The sequence below is a fragment of the Bos javanicus genome, chromosome X (genome assembly GCF_032452875.1).
Source record: "Bos javanicus breed banteng chromosome X, ARS-OSU_banteng_1.0, whole genome shotgun sequence".
NCBI lineage: Eukaryota > Metazoa > Chordata > Mammalia > Artiodactyla > Bovidae > Bos > Bos javanicus.
Genome location: NC_083897.1, coordinates 134,906,375 through 134,928,835, shown reverse-complemented (window position 1 = coordinate 134,928,835; position 22,461 = coordinate 134,906,375). Strand labels below are relative to the sequence as shown.

General features: G+C 41.1%; 2 protein-coding genes across 6 annotated transcripts in view; both read right to left on the bottom strand.

Moving 5' to 3' along the window:
• The window catches only part of VEGFD (vascular endothelial growth factor D), a 48,314-nt gene extending 35,130 nt beyond the window's left edge, over positions 1 to 13,184 (bottom strand). The window contains exon 1 of one of the 2 annotated variants that reach the window (XM_061408109.1): positions 12,418 to 13,184. In XM_061408109.1, the coding sequence (XP_061264093.1) occupies positions 12,418 to 12,507 (90 nt within the window). In that variant the 5' untranslated portion in view covers positions 12,508 to 13,184. The remainder of the gene's footprint in view (positions 1 to 12,417) is intronic. The other variant, XM_061408108.1, reaches the window with a different exon arrangement.
• A 154-nt stretch (positions 13,185 to 13,338) lies between these two features.
• PIR (pirin) overlaps positions 13,339 to 22,461 on the bottom strand; it is a 98,222-nt gene continuing 89,099 nt past the window's right edge. For all 4 annotated transcript variants that reach the window (XM_061408117.1, XM_061408120.1, XM_061408118.1 and 1 more), the window contains 2 exons: positions 19,330 to 19,396; positions 13,339 to 13,670 (listed from right to left, as the gene is read on the bottom strand). In XM_061408117.1, the coding sequence (XP_061264101.1) occupies positions 13,558 to 13,670; positions 19,330 to 19,396 (180 nt within the window). In that variant the 3' untranslated portion in view covers positions 13,339 to 13,557. The remainder of the gene's footprint in view (positions 13,671 to 19,329; positions 19,397 to 22,461) is intronic.

The window sequence follows — 22,461 nt, the reverse complement described above, 5'->3', positions numbered from 1 at the left end:
AACAACCAGGATGTCATTCAGTATGTGAACAGTTGCTTAGGCAAACTGTGCTTCACCCATCCCACGGAATATGACTTAGCCGTAAAAAGGAATGAATGGCTGGTATGTACAGCAACTTGGATGGATTTCAAAGGCATTAGGGGTGAAAGAACCAAGTCTCACAAGGTTACTGACGGTATGATTCCATTAATAACATTCTCAAAAATCCAGGATGATAGTGATGGAGAACAGAGCAGAGGTTGCCAGAGACTGGGAGGAGGGTATGATTATGAAAGGGCTGTTGTTGTTTAGTTGCTAACTTGTGTCCGACTCTTTGTGACCCCGTGGACTGCAACACGCCAGGATTCCCTGTCCTTCACTATCTCCCAGAATTTGCTCAAACTCTCGTCCATCAAGTCAGTGATGCCATCCAACCATCTCATCCTCTGTTGTCCCCTTCTTCTCCTGCCTTCAATCTTCCCCAGCATCAGGGTCTTTTCATAATGAGTTGGCTCTTTGCATTAGATGGCCAAAGTACTGGAGCTTCAACTTTAGCATCAGTCCCTCCAATGAATATTCAGGGTTGATTTCCTTTAGGATTGACTGGTTTGATCTCCTTGTAGTCCAACAGACTCTCAAGAGTCTTCTCCAACACCACAGTTCAAAAGCATTAGTTCTTTGGTGCTTAGCCTTCTTTATGATCCAACTCTCACATCCATACATGACTACTGGAAAAACCAAGAACTTTGACTATACAGACATCTGTAGGCAAAGCGATGTTTCTGGTATTTAATATGCTGTCTAGGTTCATCATAGCTTTCCTTCCAAGGACCAAGCATCTCTTAATTTCGTGGCTTCAGTCACCATCCAGAGTGATTTTGGAGCCCAAGAAAATAAAATCTGTCACTGTTTCCACTTTTCCCCATCTATTTGACATGAAGTGATGGGACTGCATGCCATGATGTTAGTTTTTTGAATGTTGAGTTCTAAGCCAGCTTTTTCACTCTCCTCTTTCACCATCATCAAGAGGCTCTTTAGTTCCTCTTCTCTTTCTGCCATTTGAGTGGTATCATCCGCACATCTGAAGTTGTTGATATTTCTCCCAGAAATCTTGATCCAGCTTGTGATTCACTCAGCCTGGAATTTAGCATGATATACTCTGCATAAAAGTTAAATAAGCAGGGTGACAATATATAGCCTTGACATACTCCTTTCCAAATTTTGAACCACTCCATTGTTCCATGTCCAGTTCTAACTGTTGTGTCTTGACCAGCATACAGGTTTCTCAGGAGGCAGGTAAGGTGGTCTGGTATCCCATCTCTTTACCAATTTTCCACAGTTTATTGTGATACACATAGTCAAAGGCTTTAATGCAGTCAATAAAGCAGAAATAGATGGTTTTCTGGAATTCCTTTGCTTTTTCTATGATCCAACGGATGTTGGCAATTTGATCTCTGGTTCTTCTGCCTTTTCTAGATCCAGCTTGACATCTGGAAGTCCTCATTTCACATAATGTTGAAGCCTAGCTTGGGGAATTTTGAGTATTACTTTGCTAGCATGTGACATGACTGCAATTATGTGGTAGTTTGAACATTACAGAAGCAGAAGATATTAAGAAGAGGTGGCAAGAATATACAGAACTGTACAAAAAAGATCTTCACGACCCTGATAATCATGATGGTGTGATCACTGACCTAGAGCCAGACATCCTGGAATGTGAAGTCAGGTGGGCCTTAGGAAGCATGACTACGAACAAAGCTAGTGGAGGTGATGGAATTCCAGTGGAGTTATTTCAAATCCTGAAAGACGATGCTGTGAAAGTGCTGCACTCAATATGCCAGCACATTTGGAAAACTCAGCAGTGGCCACAGGACTGGAAAAGGTCAGTTTTCATTCCAATCCCAAAGAAAGGCAATACCAAAGAATGCTCAAACTACCGCACAATTGCACTCATCTCATACGCTAGTAAAGTAATACTTAAAATTCTCCAAGCCAAGCTTCAGCAATATGTGAACCGTGAACTTCCAGATGTTCAAGCTGATTTTAGAAAAGGCAGAGGAACCAGAGATCAAATTGCCAACATCTGCTGGATCATCAAAAAAGCAAGAGAGTTCCAGAAAAACATCTATTTCTGCTTTATTGACTATGCCAAAGCCTTTGACGGTATGGATCACAATAAACTGTGGAAAATTCTGAAAGAGATGGGAATATCAGACCACCTGACCTGCCTCTTGAGAAACCTGTATGCAGGGCAGGAAGTAACAATTAGAACTGGACATGGAACAACAGACTGGTTCCAAATAGGAAAAGGAGTTCGTCAAGGCTGTATATTGTCACCCTGTTTATTTAGCTTATATGCAGAGTACATCATGAGAAACGCTGGGCTGGAAGAAACACAAACTGGAATCAAGACTGCCAGGAGAAATATCAATAACCTCAGATATGCAGATGACACCACCCTTATGGCAGAAAGTGAAGAGGAACTCAAAAGCCTCTTGATGAAAGTGAAAGTGGAGAGTGGAAAAGTTGGCTTAAAGCTCAACATTCAGAAAACGAAGATCATGGCATCCGGTCCCATCACTTCATGGGAAATAGATGGGGAAACAGTGGAAACAGTGTCAGACTTTATTTTTCTGGGCCCCAAAATCACTGCAGATGGTGACTGCAGCCATGAAATTAAAAGACGCTTACTCCTTGGAAGGAAAGTTATGACCAACCTAGATAGCATATTCAAAAGCAGAGACCTTACTTTGCCAACAAAGGTTCGTCTAGTCAAGGCTATGGTTTTTCCTGTGGTCATGTATGGATGTGAGAGTTGGACTGTGAAGAAGGCTGAGTGCCGAAGAATTGATGCTTTTGAACTGTGGTGTTGGAGAAGACTCTTGAGAGTCCCTTGGACTGCAAGGAGATCCAACCAGTCCATTCTGAAAGAGATCAGCCCTGGGATTTCTTTGGAAGGAATGATGCTAAAGCTGAAACTCCAGTACTTTGGCCACCTCATGTGAAGAGTTGACTCATTGAAAAAGTCTCTGATGCTGGGAGGGATTGGGGGCAGGAAGAGAAGGGGACGACAGAGGATGAGATGGCTGGATGGCATCACTGACTCGATGGACGTGAGTCTGAGTGAACTCCGGGAGTTGGTGATGGACAGGGAGGCCTGGCGTGCTGCGATTCATGGGGTCGCAAAGAGTCGGACATGACTGAGTGACTGATCTGATCTGATCTGATCTTAGGATTTCAAATAGCTTAGCTGGAATTCCATCACCTCCACTAGCTTTGTTTGTAGTTATGCTTCCTATGACCCACTTGATTTCACACTCCAGGATGTCTGCCTCTAGGTGAGTGACCACACCATCTTGGTTATCCAGGTTAAGATCTTTTTTGTATAGTTCTGCTGTGTATTCTTGCCACCTCTTCTTAATCTCTTCTGCTTCTGTTAGATCCTTGCCATTTCTGTCCTTTATTGAGTCCATCTTTGCATGAAATGTTCCCTTGGTATCTCCAATTTTCTTGAAGAGATCTCTAGTCTTCCCCATTATATTGTCTTCCTCTATTTCTTTGCACTGTTCACTTAAGCAGGCTTTCTTATCTTTCCTTGCTATTCTCTGGAACTCTGCATTCAGTTGCGTATATATTTCCCTTTCTCCTTTGCCTTTTGTTTCTGTTCTTTTCTCAGCTATGTGTAAAGCCTCCTCAGACAGCCACTTTGCCACCTTGCATTTCTTTTTCTTTGGGATGGTTTTGGTCACTTGCCTCCTGTACAATATTATGAACTTCCATTCATAGTTCTTCAGGCATTCTGTCTATCAGATCTAATCCCTTGAATCTATTCATCACCCCCACTGTATAATCATAAGGGATTTGATTTAGGTCATACCTGAATGGCCAGTGGTTTTCCATACTTTATTCAGTTTAAGCCTGAATTTTGCAATAAGGAGCTGATGATCTGAGCCACAGTCAGCTCCCGGTCTTGTTTTTGCTGACTGTGTAGAGCTTCTCCATCTTTGGCTGCAAAGAATATAATCAGTCTCATTTCATTGTTGATCACCTGGTGATGTCCATGTGTAGAGTCATCTCTTGTGTTGTTGGAAGAGGGTGTTTGCTATGACAAGTGTGTTCTCTTGGCAAAACTCTATTAGCCTTTGCCTTGCTTGATTTTGTACTCCAAGGCCAAACTTGCCTTTACTCCAGGTATCTCTTGACTCCCTACTTTTGCATTCCAGTCCCCTATGATGAAAAGGTCATCTTTTTTGGTGTTGGTTCTAGAAGGTCTTGTGGGTCTTCACAGAGCCATTTGAATTCAGCTTCTGCAGCATTGCTGATTGAGGCATAGATTGAAGAGTAGCATAAAGGAATTTTTTCTGTATCTTGATTATGGTGGTGGTCACAGAAATCTCTGTGTTAAAATTCACAGAACAGCACATCAAATGGGAAAAACGATAATCTTTGCCATAGAATAACTTTAAAAACATAAAGTAAGCTGGGTTTGAATCCAGGCACTGCTCCTTTTTAGCTATTTGACTGAGGGTGAATTATTGAATTTCCCTAAGTCATGGTTTCCTCATTTCAGAATGCAAAGCTCCTGATATCGCCGATGTGGAGATTACCGAGGGCCATAAGTAGGAAAGGTTCAGATGCAGAGGAGGCACGTGCTAACATTCACTGCCTTTCCTTCCTTTCTCAGGGGTGGGGCATCTGGTCCTGTGTTGGGATTCAGAGGTGTTTCATGGGCCTTGATTTCCCTGAGCAACTCGAGTTGAGTTTGAAAAGAGCAAGATAGGGCCACTCCAACCATAGTAAATAAAAATTTAAAAGAGAAAAGCTTTTGCAGGGTAAATATCTGTTTTAAATATTTCTGGGATGTATTTTCAGATGAAATGCCAATTTTCAAGTACCCAGGCTTACATAGGTCTTTACAGATGAGTGAAGGAAAAACCACCCACTTCTTAAACCTTTGTGCTTTGTCATTAGAGTCCAGCCTTCCCCACTACAGATGACACCTAATAGTGTGGGCCATGCCAACTGAGGGCAGGGAGGAGAATGCACGTTTGCTCATAATGATGTAGACGGAGCCAGCTGAAGGCCTGGTCCTGCTGCTCTGAAATCTAGAAACACGGCCCTTTGGTGGGGCCTCACGCTACTGGTGGTTCTTTGACTCATGCAGTTCTATATTTAAATGTATAAATGTGAGAAACCAGGGTGTTTAATTAAACTTAGACTAAGGAAAGAACTACAGACTCACAGAAAGTATAAATGTGTACATGTGTACATTTGTGCGAGTGTGTGTGCATAGCTGTCTGGGTATTTTAAGGGGATACTAGATGGCTAAGGTGTCTGGGACCTCTACATTCTCCAATTTGATGAGTACTGCAGGACGGTTTCTCCCCAGCCAAATTGTCTAGCATGCAGGGAAGGGCATATGCTTCCCTTTACATGTTTTAAATTCATGCTCCATGCTAATATCTCTGCTCCGACTGGATGCATCTATGCTTAGGACATGTGGGGGAAAATTAGTGTGGGATGGGCTTGAGTGGCAAAACTCTAAAAGGATGCTCTGAATAACCCCAGGAGAATATATCCCTGGGGAGATCTGTTACAGTCTCTTTATCACTGATCTCAAAGATGAAGGGCCCAACATCTAAGGAAACAATGTGAAGCCTTTATGGTAATTAGGTTATTGTTAAAAACAATTTCACTGCCTCCACCTGTCTCCTCCAAGAGACAAGTATGTTTCTCAGCCCCACTGACGTTGGGCCACGTGACCTGCTGCGACCAATGGGATGTTATAAGACATGATGCAGGCAGAGTGTTGAAATGCATTTGTGACTACATAGCTCTCCTACACTTCTGCCATCACAGCAAGTATGTGTCCCTTCTGGCCCACTTATCCAGGCAGATGAGAGTTACGTGGGGCAGACCCATACTCGACCTGTGGTTTCTGCCTTGATCCTGACTCCCAGCTCAGCCACAGTAATGCGGGTTATCAATGTTTTAAACCATTGAAATTTGGACTGGATTGTCACATTGCATTATTGTGACTTCTACAGCTGTATGTCAGCCTAAGTAAAACATAATCTGCTGGGTGGACAGAGGATCTTTATGCCAAACCTCTCCTCCTTTTTATTAGGCAGCCCTTTGCCATGCAACTGGCAGTCAGCCCAGGATGCTTAATTTTCATCTTTCTCCTAAAGATGCAGTGGTCCCATGTCAGCATCCACAGCTTTCCTCTTCCTCACCTACAACCTCTGCATTGTCTGAGATGCCCAGTGATCTCTAGTCTTGCTGTGACAGGACAGTTATGAAGCAAGTTATGAACAGTTCTTTTCAGAGGGTCTCTTATACAGATGAACTCAGGGAATTCCTTCAATCAAAATCACATTCTTGCCAACTCCCTCCAGAATGGAACCATAAGTAACAAAATCTCTGCCATCGCAATATTCGACATGTCATTTTTTTCTCCAGAAATAATTTCAGGCAAACCTAGATTTTAGGAAAGCAATACTTTTCTCAAAGATAGGAGTGGTATAATTATTTAGATGACAATGAATGACAGAAAGAGACTCATTAAAACTTTCATTATTACCTAAGGTTTCAGGCACTAAAATTATCCTTCTCACAGGCCAAGTTGAGCTCCTTGGCTGCTGGTAAGACATGCAAATAACTGAGACATCTTTATTTTATAAAAATGTCATTTCCAGTCATGTGCCTGGCACACAGTGGACATTCCACAAATGTTCACTGAACTAAATGTACAGCTTGCCTTTTCCAGGAAAAAGGAGCCTCCTGAGCAGCATAAAGAAACCCACGTGTCTTACTTCCTTCCATGATTCTACCCCAGTGTCCAACCCCAGTCACCTCCCATCTCAGTGGTATGTTCAGAAACACTTAGAACTGACCAGAGTTGTGTGGGTTAGTCATGAATACTAATAACTAAGGAGTTCCAGCTTTCTACCTTTTGAGCACAGGGAAGGCTTGCACTTTCTGGCCCCTGGTGGTTAGATGGGGCAGGGGGTCAAAGAGGTTGTGACCAGAAGTGCTGTGTCCTACCCTATACACAAGCAAATAAAAAATGTCAGGTCTGATACAGTCTATGAAGAAGATAAAATAGACACAGATCAGGTTTTGCCAACTATGACCTGTGGGCCAAATCCAGCCTGCCGTCTCTTTTTGTATGGTCTGTGAGCTAAGAATTCCTTCCTATCATTTTAGGAGAAGACTACAAATGAGAAGACTATTTCGTGATGCATGGAAATGATACACGATTCAAATTTCAGTGTCCGTGAAGTTTTACTGGAACACAGCCACACTCTAGGTGATTGTTGTTGTTGTCCAGTCACTAAGTCACGTCTGACTCTTCGCGACCCCATGGATGCAGCACAGCAGGCTTCCCTTCCCATCTCCTGGAGCTTGTTCAAACTCATGTCCATTTGAGTCGGTAAGGCTATCCAACCATCTCATCCTTTCTATGTGATATGCCCAGGCTATTTCTCCAACCTCAGAAGCTGCGGTTCTGGCCTCCACTCTCTACTCCAGCCACACTGGCCCCTGGCTAATACCTAAACACGCAAGACCACGCCCTTCCCTCACCACAACCACTGCCCCCTCACTTCCTCCAGAGGTCCACACACATGAAAAGAAATCAGAGAAGTCTCCGCCGACCCATCCCTCTGTGTCTGTCCCCTTCTTGATCTTCTTCATGGCACTCTTCACCCCTGACATGCTCCAGGCGTGCATGTTGCCTGCCTCCACCTGCCACACTTGGAATGTAAGTTCCACGAGAGCTGAAACACTGCCTTATTTCCTGCTGCATTCGACATAGTAGATGCTCAATAAATAAACAAATCAATTGTCAAATACTGGAAAGTTTGAAGGAGAGGCAAGGGAGAGCCTTTGGGAATAGAACATCACCACCTGTCAAGACAAACTTAGGATGCAGGGGGCCCTCAGAGTATCTTTGCTTTATAACATCTTAGTATCTTGGTAGAAACTATTAGTTTCTACCAGAAACTAATTAGTACCAGAACCAGTGGTAAAGGAGGGAGAAAAAAGGACTTCTCACCATAAAAGCAACCAAAGAACAAATGTCTCATCTCACCTCATCTCAATCATATTCCCAACTGTGGATAGTTGCCCACCATCTCTACTAATCTCAAGTGGTAGGAAAGAGCTGAGCTTAGAAATGTGCCCGGAAGCAATGTTACTGTCACCTGTGTCCCCCTTTCTCGAGCACCTCCGGGCCACTGTGGTTACAAAAATGTGCCTGGGAGTTCCAGAGCACCCTACGTTACACTCTACAAGGAAGCACGCACGTGTCCAAATACTACATTTTCATTCCACAAACTGTCTTTATAAGCTTGTCCCAAGAGCGGTTCCTTAATCAAATTCGCTCAACACGCAGCTTTCATGTGATTTTTTTCTAGAGCTTTTAAGGGTCTATACTAAACGTTAATCCACAAGTCCAAATCAGATTTTTAAATTTTTTAATCTTTTAATTATTTTTTTTTATTTTTTAACTTTACAATATTGTATTGGTTTTGCCATCTATCAACATGAATCCACCACAGGTATACCTGTGTTCCTCATCCTGAACCTTCCTCCCTCCTCCCTCTCCATACCATCCCTCTGGGTCATCCCAGTGCACCAGCCCCAAGCATCCAGTATCGTGCATCGAACCTGGACTGGCGACTCGTTTCATATATGATATTATACATGCTTCAATGCCATTCTCCCAAATCATCCCACCCTCTCCCTCTCCCACAGAGTCCAATCAGATTTTTTAAAATAAAAACCTAAGTCATACATGGAAGTACTATATTCACACTGTAAGATACAGGGGGTTCTACTATATCCTGAATAGCAATAACAGGCTCAAGTGCTATAAAGTTTTCCCCACCAGTTAAAAGTGACTGACTAGGAGAGAAGACCTCTGTGTACAGAAGCATGTAATTCAATACATTTACCTATATGGTCATAAATGAAGAAGAAATTAATGGAAAACATTTCAAATGTCCTTTGTGCCAAGGACTATGCCTGAGAGGAAACCGGACATGAGCTCACCAGGCCATCTGACTAGCAGCAAAGTCAAAGGACTTCCTTGCGCATAACCTACGGAGGCCAATGAGGGCCAGTCTGCTTCCTGGAGTTAAATATGGAAGGTGCACCTCAGTCTTTGTTATTCAATCACCTCTAGAGATGATTTCAGGGGAAGACAAGTGACACAAGGTTATAAATTTGCGAGCCATGTGGCTTCTCATGGAAGTTAGAGGTGCCCTACATTCCTGTGGGTCTTGGACTTGTTCCCGTCTTAGGCAGAGTCTGAATGACTCTACCACTCAACAATATTCTCCTGCCAGTGAGGTTATGAAAGAGGGGGCTGGAAGGTAGCACAGGGGAGAAGGAAACCAATTTTATCAGAAAAGAGTTAGCCAAACCTACCAGGACCCGGAATGAACCCTTTGTCACTTCTATCGGAATGTCTGCCTCGGTAACTTTGAAAAGATTTATGGCAGATGGCTTCCCTTAGTGACTTAAGGGGGTGCCAAGATTCCTGGTGACAAGAAATGCTTATCAAATATACTAGAAATAGTACTGGCCAGAAGATGGATGCAAATGACAGGACAGTGAGGTTGCAGATATTTATTAATCAAAAGCCCAGAGTGTACAATACTGTACCCAAAGTTACCATATACAGATATGAGACCAGGTGGATGGAGGGTCCTAGAGTTGTGCACTGCACGCCCTATGCAACTGTACATGACTACCCCAACATATATAAAAGCTGGAGAGAACAGACAGAAATAAATCCCAAATCTAGATGGTTACTCTGATTATACTAGTGAGTCAGAAAGAGGGATTGGGTTAATCTTATTTCTAGAAGAAAACATATTCTGCTCAGATTGAAAAACTTATCACCTAAACAGTAGATTTGAGACTTTCCAGCAGATTTTTCTCAGTTCACAAATTCCAGGCACTGCTGACCCCAAACAGCTAAGTACAAGTGGCAAGACTAATGAAATCAGGAGGCCTTATACTCAAATGGCAGTGAGCACAACTGTCGGGGATGCTGGCAGCCGTTTGCACAGTTATTACAGGAAAAAGAATATATACAGACTCGTATAACTGTACTACAGGCACTGCTAGTCTAAGCTGAAAAAACAGCAGAATGTTCAAGGCTAGAAAGTGAAGACTGGGTGAAGGGCAACCTTTCAGAAAAAGAGGTAGTCGGCAGAGAGGAAGGTTAGAGATCACACTCAGGGACCGGCCACCAAGGAGGACCCTGAACACATCTTATAATAAATAAAATAGTTTTATCTCAACAAGCACAAAATACATTCATATTCCAGTGTCCAAACCATTACCACCCTGAATATGCTTTCATGGTAAATTTTGATTTAAACAAGAAGAACATTAAGAAACATATTTCTTCTTGGATTTGTCTCTTAAGAAAAAACTATGGGGGGAAAGAAAAAGTATAATAACCAGTACAATGTACCTCCTGAGCCTTCACCACCCACTCACATCTGTGCAACTGTATGCACGTCTTTTCTTCACATCAGAAAGATTTAATTGAGCTAGGTGTTGGGTGGATCAAAGCTCACTATACAGAGCTTCCCTTTTTGAAGGCAATCTGGATATATATGAAAAAAATTGCTAATGGTATCACTAAGCATATAACACTGCATGTTCCCTGTGTAAAGACGTATTTTCTATCACATTCAAATTCAACTGCTTTCTTCTAGTGCCCTATTAAATAAACTGTTTAATACAATTAATAAAACTTCTGGCAGTAAATCTGAAACTTTTTTTGGCCATGTCACATGGCTTATGGGATCTTAGTTCCCTGACCAGGAATTGAACTTGGGCCCTTGGCAGTGACAGCACTGAGTCCTAACCACTGGACCACCAGGGGAAGTCCCTGATACATTTAAAACCTCACTGTGCCCAGGACAACTGAAGAATTGTGTCTTTGCTGTTTAAAAGAGCTGAACAACCTAAAGGATATGACTTCTTTCCAACTATTCAGTCTCCTCTTATACCGAGGCAACTGAAGTTTCAAAGTAAAATGAAAATATTTTAAAACCCCATGTGGGGCCTGGAGGTGGGTAGGAACCTCCATAAACCAAACACACCTAAAGGAGTCCTGAGTTTTATGGACTTAAAAACAGCTGAACAGCCTGAAAAGCCTTACTTGCTTCAAACAAGTCTCATTTCACCTCCTGTCCCTGAGGCCCAAAATGGGATTCCAGTTTACCTGCAATCTGCCACTGAGATCCCAACTCCAGGCTGGTGGCACTGAAGTGGAGCTGAACGACTGTGATCCCTCTCATGTCCATTTGGAATTTGGAAAGTTGGAAAGGTGTTGCTTGCTGGCAAGGTGGCTCTCTACGTCTAACACAGAGGTCAATCTTCCCAGAAATACAGCGTATCTCTTTCTCTACTGTATGTACATCTGTGCTTTATACAAAAGAGTAAGACGTTTTCATCCCCAAGGGCAATTTTCCCCTGTTGGGGGCGATATCACCCTTACTGAAAATGCACGTCCTAACAACAGCTACAAAAACTCAAGTCCACGTTGATTGTTCATGGCCAGAGATTCTTAAATCAATAATGATTTAGCACCACTTTGGTCAAAGCGATTATATCTTAACCATTTTCAAAATCAAAAGCTGAGAACAACAATATAAACTGTGAAATGCATAAAACTGGGTGAAATCATGCTCAGTCAGTCACATCCCAGTTAATTTTTTTGTATTACTCTCAATTCATTGGATTCTATTTGATGCTTGCTGATAGAATCCAATATTCGATTATGGCTGAGTTTTACACACATTTCAAAAAGCAAAGGACCAAAATGACGTCCACAGAAAGATTTTTCTACATGGTAGAAAGGGTAATTTGGAAAACCAGGGAGAAAATGTCTGCAGAAAGCACAGCAGTTTTTGATTTACAGAAGAAGTTAACTAACTAAACTAACTAAAAAAAGGAATGTTTGCTGTTCACAGATGACCTGAAAATAAACAGCCCAAAAAGTTTTCTGTGTCATAAAAACAAATCAATGCTTCCTTAGAAAAATCACTGTGGTACAGTAGAAATTAATGCAACATTGTAAATAACTACACTCCAATAAAAAAATTACTGTGCCATCTGCATATAGAGTTAGGGGAAAACTTTCCTATCTGGAAAGATTCCAGAATGTCCATTCATGTCCTATTACATCTCCAAAAGCCTCCTACCCTAAGCATTTTTAAAAACTCATGGCAAGAATCTGAATAAGCTTAAGAAACAGAATACTCATTAACAAGTACAGGACATAGCCTACCCACTATTGGTAGTGTTCTGCATTTTTCTATTATCTCAGAAATAGTGGGGGCAAAGAAAGCATCCTCTGCATAAGCCAACTTAGACATCTGCATCGCATGAAAACTTGAGCTCACCTACCTTCACTGGTCCACGTTCATAACTGGAGCCCTGCACCAGCTGCAGAGAAGACATCATGAAAATATTCACCACTGCCCACCGTCTGTACATTCTGAATATTCTGTATTCAGTAGCCACTGATCACCAAGCAGTTGACATCAGGCAGCGAGAGCAAACTGGTTCAAAAGGCATTCTCCAGAAGGAAAGCTCAAAACCCCAAGAGTTCACAGGGAAAAACAAGTAATCAGTTGTGATCAAAATCAATTAGTCAAGGTGCGTTTCTGTGCAATCTTATGGAAGGGGGAGAGAGATGAAAAAAAACTGTAAATGTTCTCATGCTCCAAAGATAATCAGGAAGTGGACATGTCTTCTACTTGAAATGAGAAAGCACTCTAAATCCATTTCATGTCCAGCAAATTAAAAACATAAAAAATCTTTCCACCCTATGCCCAGGTTCAAGTTGTTTTATAAGGAGGTGGTGCGGCCACCAATGTTTGCAGCTACAAAAGGCTGGGACCCAATTGTGGATTCAAACTTTTTTCACAACCCTCATGGAAGCGTGCAGGAGCATGTGTCTTAAATCTGACACAGATTTTGGCAGAAAAAGCAGGGAAGTCTTGGCCGTAATCCTGTCGTGTCCCTACCAATAGCGGGGCAGTTTTGAAAACTGACTGAAGCGCTCAGAACTGCTGTTACTTTAATGCAGATAACCTGTAACATGAAACCAACCCCAGCACATAGGCATGCAAACTGCACTGCAGAAAGAGACCTCAGATGCTCACACACCTATATCAGTGAGACACACAGAAAGTAATCAAATATGCTTTAAAAAACACACAGGCACAAAGATGACAAAATAGGCACACATCTGTGGAAAGGTAAACATATATAAAAATTTTTTAACAGAAGCTTAGTAATTTAGGTTGAAATGAAGACCACCGATTTTTAGAGAAGCAACAATTAGGTTTATTTGCTTGGGCCAGGAAATATCTTACACACAGTGCTATATTTTAAAAAAAAAAACCAAACATGTTATCACTTGAGTGTGGAATTCTTTACAAACACTGGCGAAGTCAGCCTTGGAAACTGCATACACTAAATGGGTGGGTGTCACCAAGGGCAACATTCTAGAAGGCAGTCAGAGCGCCCTTACGCTTGTCACTAGTTTCCGATCTTTGATTTCCAGGTTTTGGCTCTTTCAAAGCCGTTTTTCGCATTTCTGAAATCAAGGATGGCCTGAGAAATCTCTTCATCTGTGTTCATCACAAACGGACCTAGAGCAGAAAAGAGACGTTCAGAAAGTTCCAGGTGATGAGAACATTTTTTTTCTACTGTGAAAATGGTACGTGCTTCTGTACTTCTTAATTTGAAACAAACTCAGGCATATCTGAACAAGGTTATTTTCACAGCACCCAATCCTTGAGGACTGTAGGACAAGTTTCTTGACTAGGATTGTTTATGATTATAATGAACAAACTTCAGATAAACAAATGCAATTATAGCTCACTCATCCACTCCAGGCTGTCATCAGCAATGACAATGTTTTTATTTGAAACATTTTCAGGTTTGGTTCTATTGTAACTATTTTTGTAGTTGTTACTTCTCTTTATCCTCTTTATCTTTTTTATGGAAGTATAATGGACACACCACATTATATTAGTTTCAGGTGTACAGCATAACGATTTGATATTTGTATATATTGGGAAATGATTGCTACATTAGGTTACTTAACATCTGTCACCATCCATAGTTACAGAATTTTTTTTCTTGTGAAGAGAAGTTTTAAGATTTATTGTTGTTGTCAGTTGTATAGAATTGAATTGACTGATACCAAGAACTGAACTGATTTTTAAAAATTGGCAAATCTCGTCACGGTGTTGGTATCTGCACAGTATATGAGTCCGTGTCCTTATGTGAGGGGTCCAAGTCGTTTCTTAAAATTAGTAGCACCTGACAGACACTAAATTACAAAATTTTCAAGTCAAGAAGACATCACATTTTGGATTCTCCAGGGGTCAGTACACTTAGGCCAGATAGTATATATTTTCAATTTTTTGGGTCAAACCATGTCTGTTTCAACCACTCAACTCTTCTGTTGAAGCACAAAAGCAGTCATAGACAGTATACAAGTGACTAGGGATGGTGTGTTCCAATAAAACTTTATCTACAAAAACATGTAGTGGACAGATTTGGCCCATGGGTCACAATTTGTCTAATTCCTAGGTTTGAACTTGGCTTTTGCTAAAGGTGTAGAAGTCCTCTTCTCATCAGCCAAGAGGCAAAATGTCTCTTTCCCTCTCTTCACATACTGTAGGAGCAAAAGGGTATTGTCTTAGACTGTGTCACCTCCAACATCTGTTGGATAAACAGGGCCAGCTCTTATATGGCTTTGGCAGTGTCTTGAAAGCAGTTGACAGATTTGTCCATTCAGTATATCTCTTGCCCTAGCATGCAGACATTTCATCAGGAGCCTTTTACAACGTGCTTCGTCTAAGAGGCTTTTCTCTGAGAGACCCAGATTAAAACATAACTTAGAGGGAATAACACAGTCAAACTGCTTAATTACTGTTAGCATATCAGCACAGATTTGGGATTCACTTTGGTTTAGCACTTGAGAAGGAAGATTCAATATCACATGCCTTGATGATATTGAGGCCTTTTGAGAGACTGCAAGGTACAGGATGGCAAGAGAAAGGGAAAACAGGTAGCAGGCATCTAAATTCATTCATTTAATGACTTATCTATCCAGCATTTATTGCACACTTATTGAATAATGAACATGGCGCTGGGAGCTAGAGACATAAAGCTGAATGACAGATGCTCTCCCCTCAAGGACCTCAAATCTATCACACAGATATGAAAACAAATTATTACAAAAGAGTGTGATGAACAGAATGACAAAAGTATGGAAAATTCAAAGAATTAACACAGAAAGGAGAGGAGGAGGAGCCCAGGACAGAATTCATAAACACAGTGATGTCCAAACAGGCAGACATGGGGCAAAGGCATTTTCGGGACTAGCATGCGGGAGGCAGTGACAGTGGAGCACAGCGCTGGAAGGAAGGCTCGAAGCGCGAAACCAAGGGCTCAGGATCTGATACGGAGGAAGGGGCCAGACCACTCTGGGTTTGAACTCGATCTCTCGGAAGATGTTGGACATAATTCCACAGGTGATCGGGAATCACTGAAGAGTTAAGCAGACAGCACTGTGATCTGATGTGCAGTTCGGAGAAGACACCTTTGGCATCAGGGTAGAGAAGATGTCTGGCTTGGGAGGCTGAGTTGATGGTGGAATTGTTTAAGGATATCTGAGACACGAGACATAGGAAGCTGTGGGTAGGGCAAGCTCAGTTCTGGATATTCTGGCATGAAGGCACTGGAGACAGTCAGATAGCTTCCTGGCAGAGGTGCTCAGTACATTGTTGGAAACAGGGTTCTGGGGCTCACGAGAGAAATTTCATCTGGAGATGTGGACTATACCAGGTAGGAAAAATGAGAGAGCCCGCATATGCAAAATAAATAATAAATTCTAGAGGGCATACTGGAAAAATCAACTTTTTAAAGGATACAGAAAAGAAAGGCAAATGGAACTCAGAAAATGAGAGCAGGTACTGGGCCAAGGAGTGACTTTCTGCACATCACAGTTTTGCTAGAGATGGGACTTGTGAAGCACCTCTCTCCTCCCCCAATTCCTTTTCTGTACAAACAGTACACTTCTGGGCTTCCATTTTGACACTTCTCTGGGGTATTCTGCTGTGCTTCTCAAATCATAATGTGCATGTGAATCACCTGGGAATCTTATTAAAATGCAGATTCTGAACCAGAAGGTCTGGAGTGAGGTCTGAGACTCTGCATTTCTCTCTCTCCAGTGATGCTGATGCTGCTGGTTCAAGGGCCACACTTTGAGAAACAAGGTAATCACTGGAAGCGTGAGCCCTCCAAAGCCAAGGTAAGGAAGCTCATCTCAAATCCTTAAAAAGAAAACTGAAACCAGAAAGTGCATGTTTTTGTTTGTCTTTTTTTGGGTGGGTCTGGTGGTGGGGAATGTGTGCACACTAAGTCACTCAGTCGTATCCGACTCCTTACAGCCCCATGGACTGTAGCCCCCCAGGCTCCTCTGTCCATGGAATTCTCCAGGCAAGGATACTGGAGTGGGTTGCCATGCCCTCCTCCAGGGGATCTTCCCAACTCAGGGATCAAATCCACATCTCTTACATCTTCTGCATTAGCAGGCGAGTTCTTTACCACTAGTGCCAACTGGGAAGCCCTTTTGGTGGGGCAGGAATAGTATATAACTACATTAATTTATTTTTCTGAAATTCAGGTATAACACACATACAGCATTATATAAGTTTCCAGTACAACATAATTTTTTGGTATTTGCATACATTGGGAAATGATCACAATAAGTCTAGTTATTATCTATTAGCACACATAACAGAATTTTTTTCTTGTGATGAGAACTTTTAAGATCTATTCTCTTAGCAACTTCCAAATATGCACTACAGTGTTATTGACTATAGTCACCATGTTGTACACTATATCCCCCAGAAAGCATGTTTTTTAATACATGTAAGGGTTATGAACAAGAAAATTATTTGCTAGTTATGTATAATCCTATCAAACCTCTTTTAACCTACACAGTTCATCTCTCCTCTGATTAAGTCTTTGAACTCCCTCCCTCTACTGTAATAAAAATGGTGCGAGTTTAATTTCTCATTATGGAGAAACTTCCTATAGAGGAGACGCACAAGACAAGGGTTTAGGAGACTAGGGTTCAAATCCCAGCTCCACCACTAACAATTACTTTCTGTCACAGAAGCCACAGGACAGAGAAGGGGCAACCAGGCACAGGGAGAGGCAGAAGGCTCGGGGGCTGGAATTGAACAGCTTGAGTGTGAATCCAGCTATGTGGCCAACACACCTCTTAGCAGATAGTGCTACCCAAGTACTTGTTATGTAAAGAAGTGGAACATCTGGGTTCTGTTTTCCTCATCAACTAGTACTGGTTCCCAAATAGTCAAGAGATGGTTGTGGTGGTCTTCAAACATGCCCAGGTAAAAGGAAATATTCTGGGTTTGAAAAAGGTAACAGAAAATAAACAAGTAGAATGCTTTGCCTCTCACTAACTGGGATTTCGGGGGCCATCTCTATGCCGTTGGTTAATCTAAGTCTGTGCGTGCCAGCACACCCAGTATCCCCCAGTCCCAAGCCTCGGAGAGGACTCATGGGAGGTGAATGGAGGGTGGCTACAGGCGGTCCCACTCCTCTGGCCTGTCCCCTATTGTAGCTGGATTCTTGGTTTTCATCACTGATGCAGGGGACATTGCTTAACTTAGAAGCTTTCCATCCCACACATTCTTTTCCCACCTAAATTCTAGCTGCTATTAATAAAGATGGTGATCCTACTCAATTTGTCTGCAGGCTTCTTCCAGAAAAACAAACTATTTCAGGGCTGTTCAATCAAGATAAAAGAAAATGAGAACCATGAACTTTTGGAGTGGAAATCAGAAGCCTGCAAAATCCAGGTCAAATGCTATGGGCTAAGTGGGGTAAAATTAAATGCTTGCCTCTTAAATTACTAATAGAACAAAAATGAATATTTTAAAAAGAATCAGTTTTCTTTAAATTTATGACCAGTTGGGTCTTTTTTTTTTTTTTTTTCCTGAAATCACTATGTGTATCATTAGCCAAGGCAAGGTAACGTAATGGGATTTTAATGCATGTTAAATTTAATAATTAGGTAAGTGGATGTACACTATGCTTTGTGGCATTTATCTAAATAATAGATTGAGCTCTAGGTACTTTTAGATGTTCCTCATTTAATCAAACAACAACATTTTGAAGAAGTCAAGACAAAGAACTGAAGTGACTATTATGAGTACCTATTTCAGGATTTTCTGCCTCCAAGTACAGTCCTATTTCTACTATACCACAGTTATCTCTATTGGTTTTGTTGTATTATAGTTTATTTACAATTTTGTGTTAATTTCTGCTGTATAACAAAGTGATTCAGTGATGCATATACATACACACACATATATTCTTTTTTACATTCTTTCCATCATGGTCTATTATAGAATATTGACTATAGTTTCCTGTGCTATACAGTAAGCCCTTGTTGTTTATCTTCTTATGTCTTTATTTATTTATTTGGTTTGGTTGGTTTTTATTTATTTATTCATTTGGCCACGCTGCAGGGCTTGGCCATGGTGATATTTTAGTTCCCCGATCAGGGGTTGAACGCAGGTCCTTAGCAGAGAAAGTGCAGAGTCCTAACCGCTGGCACCAGGGAATTCTCTATATTTGTTTTTTTTTTTCCCCCCAATTAACTAAGATTGATTCAAATATTTTAGAAACTTCCAAAGAAATATTCCTAAGACATTCTTCTTTTTCACTAATAAGACAATAAACTGTAAGGACAATATTGAAATACTGTTATGGGAATTCCCTGGTGGTCCAGTGGTTAGGACTCTCAGCATGTTCACTGCCATGGACCCAGGTTCAGTCACTGGGAACTAAGATCCCACAAGCTGTGTGGTATAGCCAAAAAGAAAAACAGAGAAATCAATTTTTGGTAAAGATAAAAATGATATTCAACTCCCCAGTAGACCATAAAATCTTTTAAGTTGAAACTCTCTTGACACAACATAAAAAAAATACTGTTTTTGATCCCCACAAGGTTCAAACCTCCATGTCCTACACATGATGGATACTCAAGAAATGTTTCTTAAAAAGAAAGAGAGCATGAATATAGAAATAAATACCATGTGTATATTTTCCTTTGACAATAGAGAAATGAAACAAAATCCTCAACTTTGTAGATAGAGAGAGGACAAAAATCAAGCTGTTCTTCCCAGTGATACTATAGATGTACTCTGCTTTCAAAGAAATGAAAACCAACCAAGAAAACAGCCATCATTTGAGGCTTACCATGCTGGACAACTGGTTCTTTTAATGGCTCCCCAGCAATTAGGACAAAGTGGCTTCTCTCAGGATCCTAAAGGCAAGAAACAAAGCAACAAACAATAAATAGATTTATTTTTGACTATCTGATTAGGAATGGTTTGGAGCTGACATTCTGGCCAAATGGATAATGTCCTTAATTCTAAAGATAAATTCCAGAAATATTTTCTGTGCAATATGCAATAGGGAAATGCTCATTCTTTAAGATGCTTGGTGGCAATCAAAACTCAAGGATACGTCCCAACCACTAAAATGATAACCTACTCAAATAAAGGAGAATTTAAGATTTTTCTTTAATTAGAAACATCTTTATGACAAACTATATAAATAGCTTGGCTTAGTATAGGGCTTATAACTTCCTACTAAAATTTTAATTTTGAGAATGGAAAATTATTCATGCAAATCCAAAAGGAACATTTTATTACTTTCAACATTTATTACTATTAGTATAAAATAAGCCCCAGAAGTGCTGCATTAAATGGAACCTTAAAGAAACATCCCAGGGACATCTGCTCAGGCAAATTTCTTTCCAAAAGGATCCTACTGTTTTTGTTTAGAATTAAGATGAGGTTTTTTATCCCTGAAACTGCAAAAAAATTATTAAATCCAATATTAGTGTGGATGCAGGGAAAGAAACACTTTTCTATACATCGTTAGGGAGATTTTCTATACATCATTCAGTTCAGTTCAGTTCAGTTCAATTCAGTTGCTCAGTAGTGTCCGACTCTTTGAGACCCCATACATCATTAGGGTGCTGTAATACTTCCAGAGAGCCCTCCTATTGCTGATGTCTTCTGACACAATCATGCCAGAGAAACCAGCAGAAGAACCTCCCGCCACACTTGTGATAAGATAAATATGGCCAAATGATTTCTATGGAAGTCTTAATTACTCCCTATTTGCTGTCAAAATGTACTAATGTGAACTCAGCTAAAAATCAACAGAGTAAGCTCTTTAGAGAGAAGAATTAGAGACCCAGATGCAGAGAACAGACTTGTGGACAAAGCAGGGGAAGGAGAGGCTAGGATAAATTTAGAAAATAGCATCAACATATATACACTATCGTGTGTATAACAGATAACTAGTGGGAAGCTGCTACATAACTCAGGGAGCCCCACCTGGCACTCTGTGACAACCTGGAGGAGTGGGATGGGGGTGGGGGGAAGGCTCAAGAGGGAGCGAATATATATATACATAATTATGACTGATTTGCCATGATATAAGGTAGAGACCAAGAAGAGGAAATGCAAAAATACAAAATGGTTGTCTGAGGAGGCCTTACAAATAGCTGAGAAAAGAAGAGAAGTGAAAGGCAAAGGAGAAAAGGAAAGATATATCCATCTGAATGCAGAGTTCCAAAGAATAACAAAGAGCGATAAGAAAGCTTTCTTAAGTGATCAATGCAAAGAAATGGAGGAACATAATAGAAGGGGAAAGACTAGAGATCTCTTCAAGAAAATTAGAGATACTAAGGGAACATTTCATGCAAAGATGGGCTGAATAAAGGACAGAAATGGTATGGACCTAACAGAAGCAGAAGATATTAAGAAGAGGTGGCAAGAATACACAGAAGAACTGTACAAAAATGATCTTATGACCCAGATAACCTCGATGCTGTGATCACTCACCTAGAGTCAGACATTCTGGAGTGTGAAGTCAAATGGGCCTTAGGAAAAATCACTACAAACAAAGCTAGTGGAGGTGATGGAATTCCAGCTGAGCTATTTGAAATCCTAAAAGATGATGCTGTTAAAGTGCTGCACTCAATACGCCAACAAATTTGGAAAACTCAGCAGTGGCCACAGGACTGGAAAAGGTCAGTTTCCATTCCAATCCCAGAGAAAGGCAATGCCAAAGAATTCTCAAACTACTGCATAATTACTCATCTCACATGATAGCAAAGAAATGCTGAAAATTCTCCAAGCTAGGCTTCAACATTACATGAACCGAGAATTTCCATATGTTCAACCTGGATTTAGAAAAGGCAAAGGAACCAGAATTCAAATTGCCAACATCCGTTGGATCATAGAAAAAGCAAGAGAATTCCAGAAAATCATCTATTTTTGCTTTATTGACTATGCTAAAGCCTTTGTGTGGATCACAACAAACTGGAAAATTCTGAAAGAGATGGGAATACCAGACCACCTTAACCTGCCTCCTGAGAAACCTGTATGTAGGTCAAGAAGCAACAGTTAGAACTGGACATGGAACAACAGACTGGGTCAAAATTTGGAAAGGAGTATGTCAAGGCTGTATATTGTCACCCTGCTTATTTAACTTATATGCAGAGTACATCATGAGAAATGCCAGGCTGGATGAAACACAAGCTAGAATCAAGATTGCAGGGAGAAATATCAATAACCTCAGATATGCAGATGACAACACCCTTATGGCAGAAAGCGAAAAGGAACTAAAGAGCCTCTAGATGAAAGTGAAAGAGGAGAGTGAAAAAGCTGGCTTAAAGCTCAACATTCAGAAAACTGAGATCATGGCATCCGGTCCCACCACTTCATGGGAAATAGATGGGGAAACAGTGTCAGAGTTTATTCTGGGGGGGCTCCAAACTCACTGCAGATGGTGATTGCAGCCATGAAATTAAAAGATGCTTGCTCCCTGGAAGAAAAGCTATGACCAACCTAGACAGCATATTAAAAAGCAGAGACATTACTTCACTGACAAAGGTCTGACTAGTCAAGTGTTAGTCAGGCTTCCCTGGTGGCTCAGTTGGTAAAGAATCTGCCTGCAACACAGGAGACCTAGGTTTGATCCCTTGGGTGGGGAAGATCCCCTGGAGAAGGAAATGGCAACCCCCTCCAATATTCTTAAAGCTATGGTTTTTCTAGTAGTCATATATGGATGTGAGAATTGGTCCATAAAGAAAGCTGAGTGCCGAAGAATTGATGCTTTTGAACTGTGGTGTTGGAGAAGACTCTTGAGAGTCCCTTGGACTGCAAGGAGATCAAACCAGTCAAGCCTAAAGGAGATCAGACCTGAATATTCATTGGAAGGATTGATGCTGAAACTGAAGCTCCAATACTCTGGCCACCTGATGCGAAGAACCCTGGGTCTTTTTCACTGGAAAAGACCCTGACACTGGGA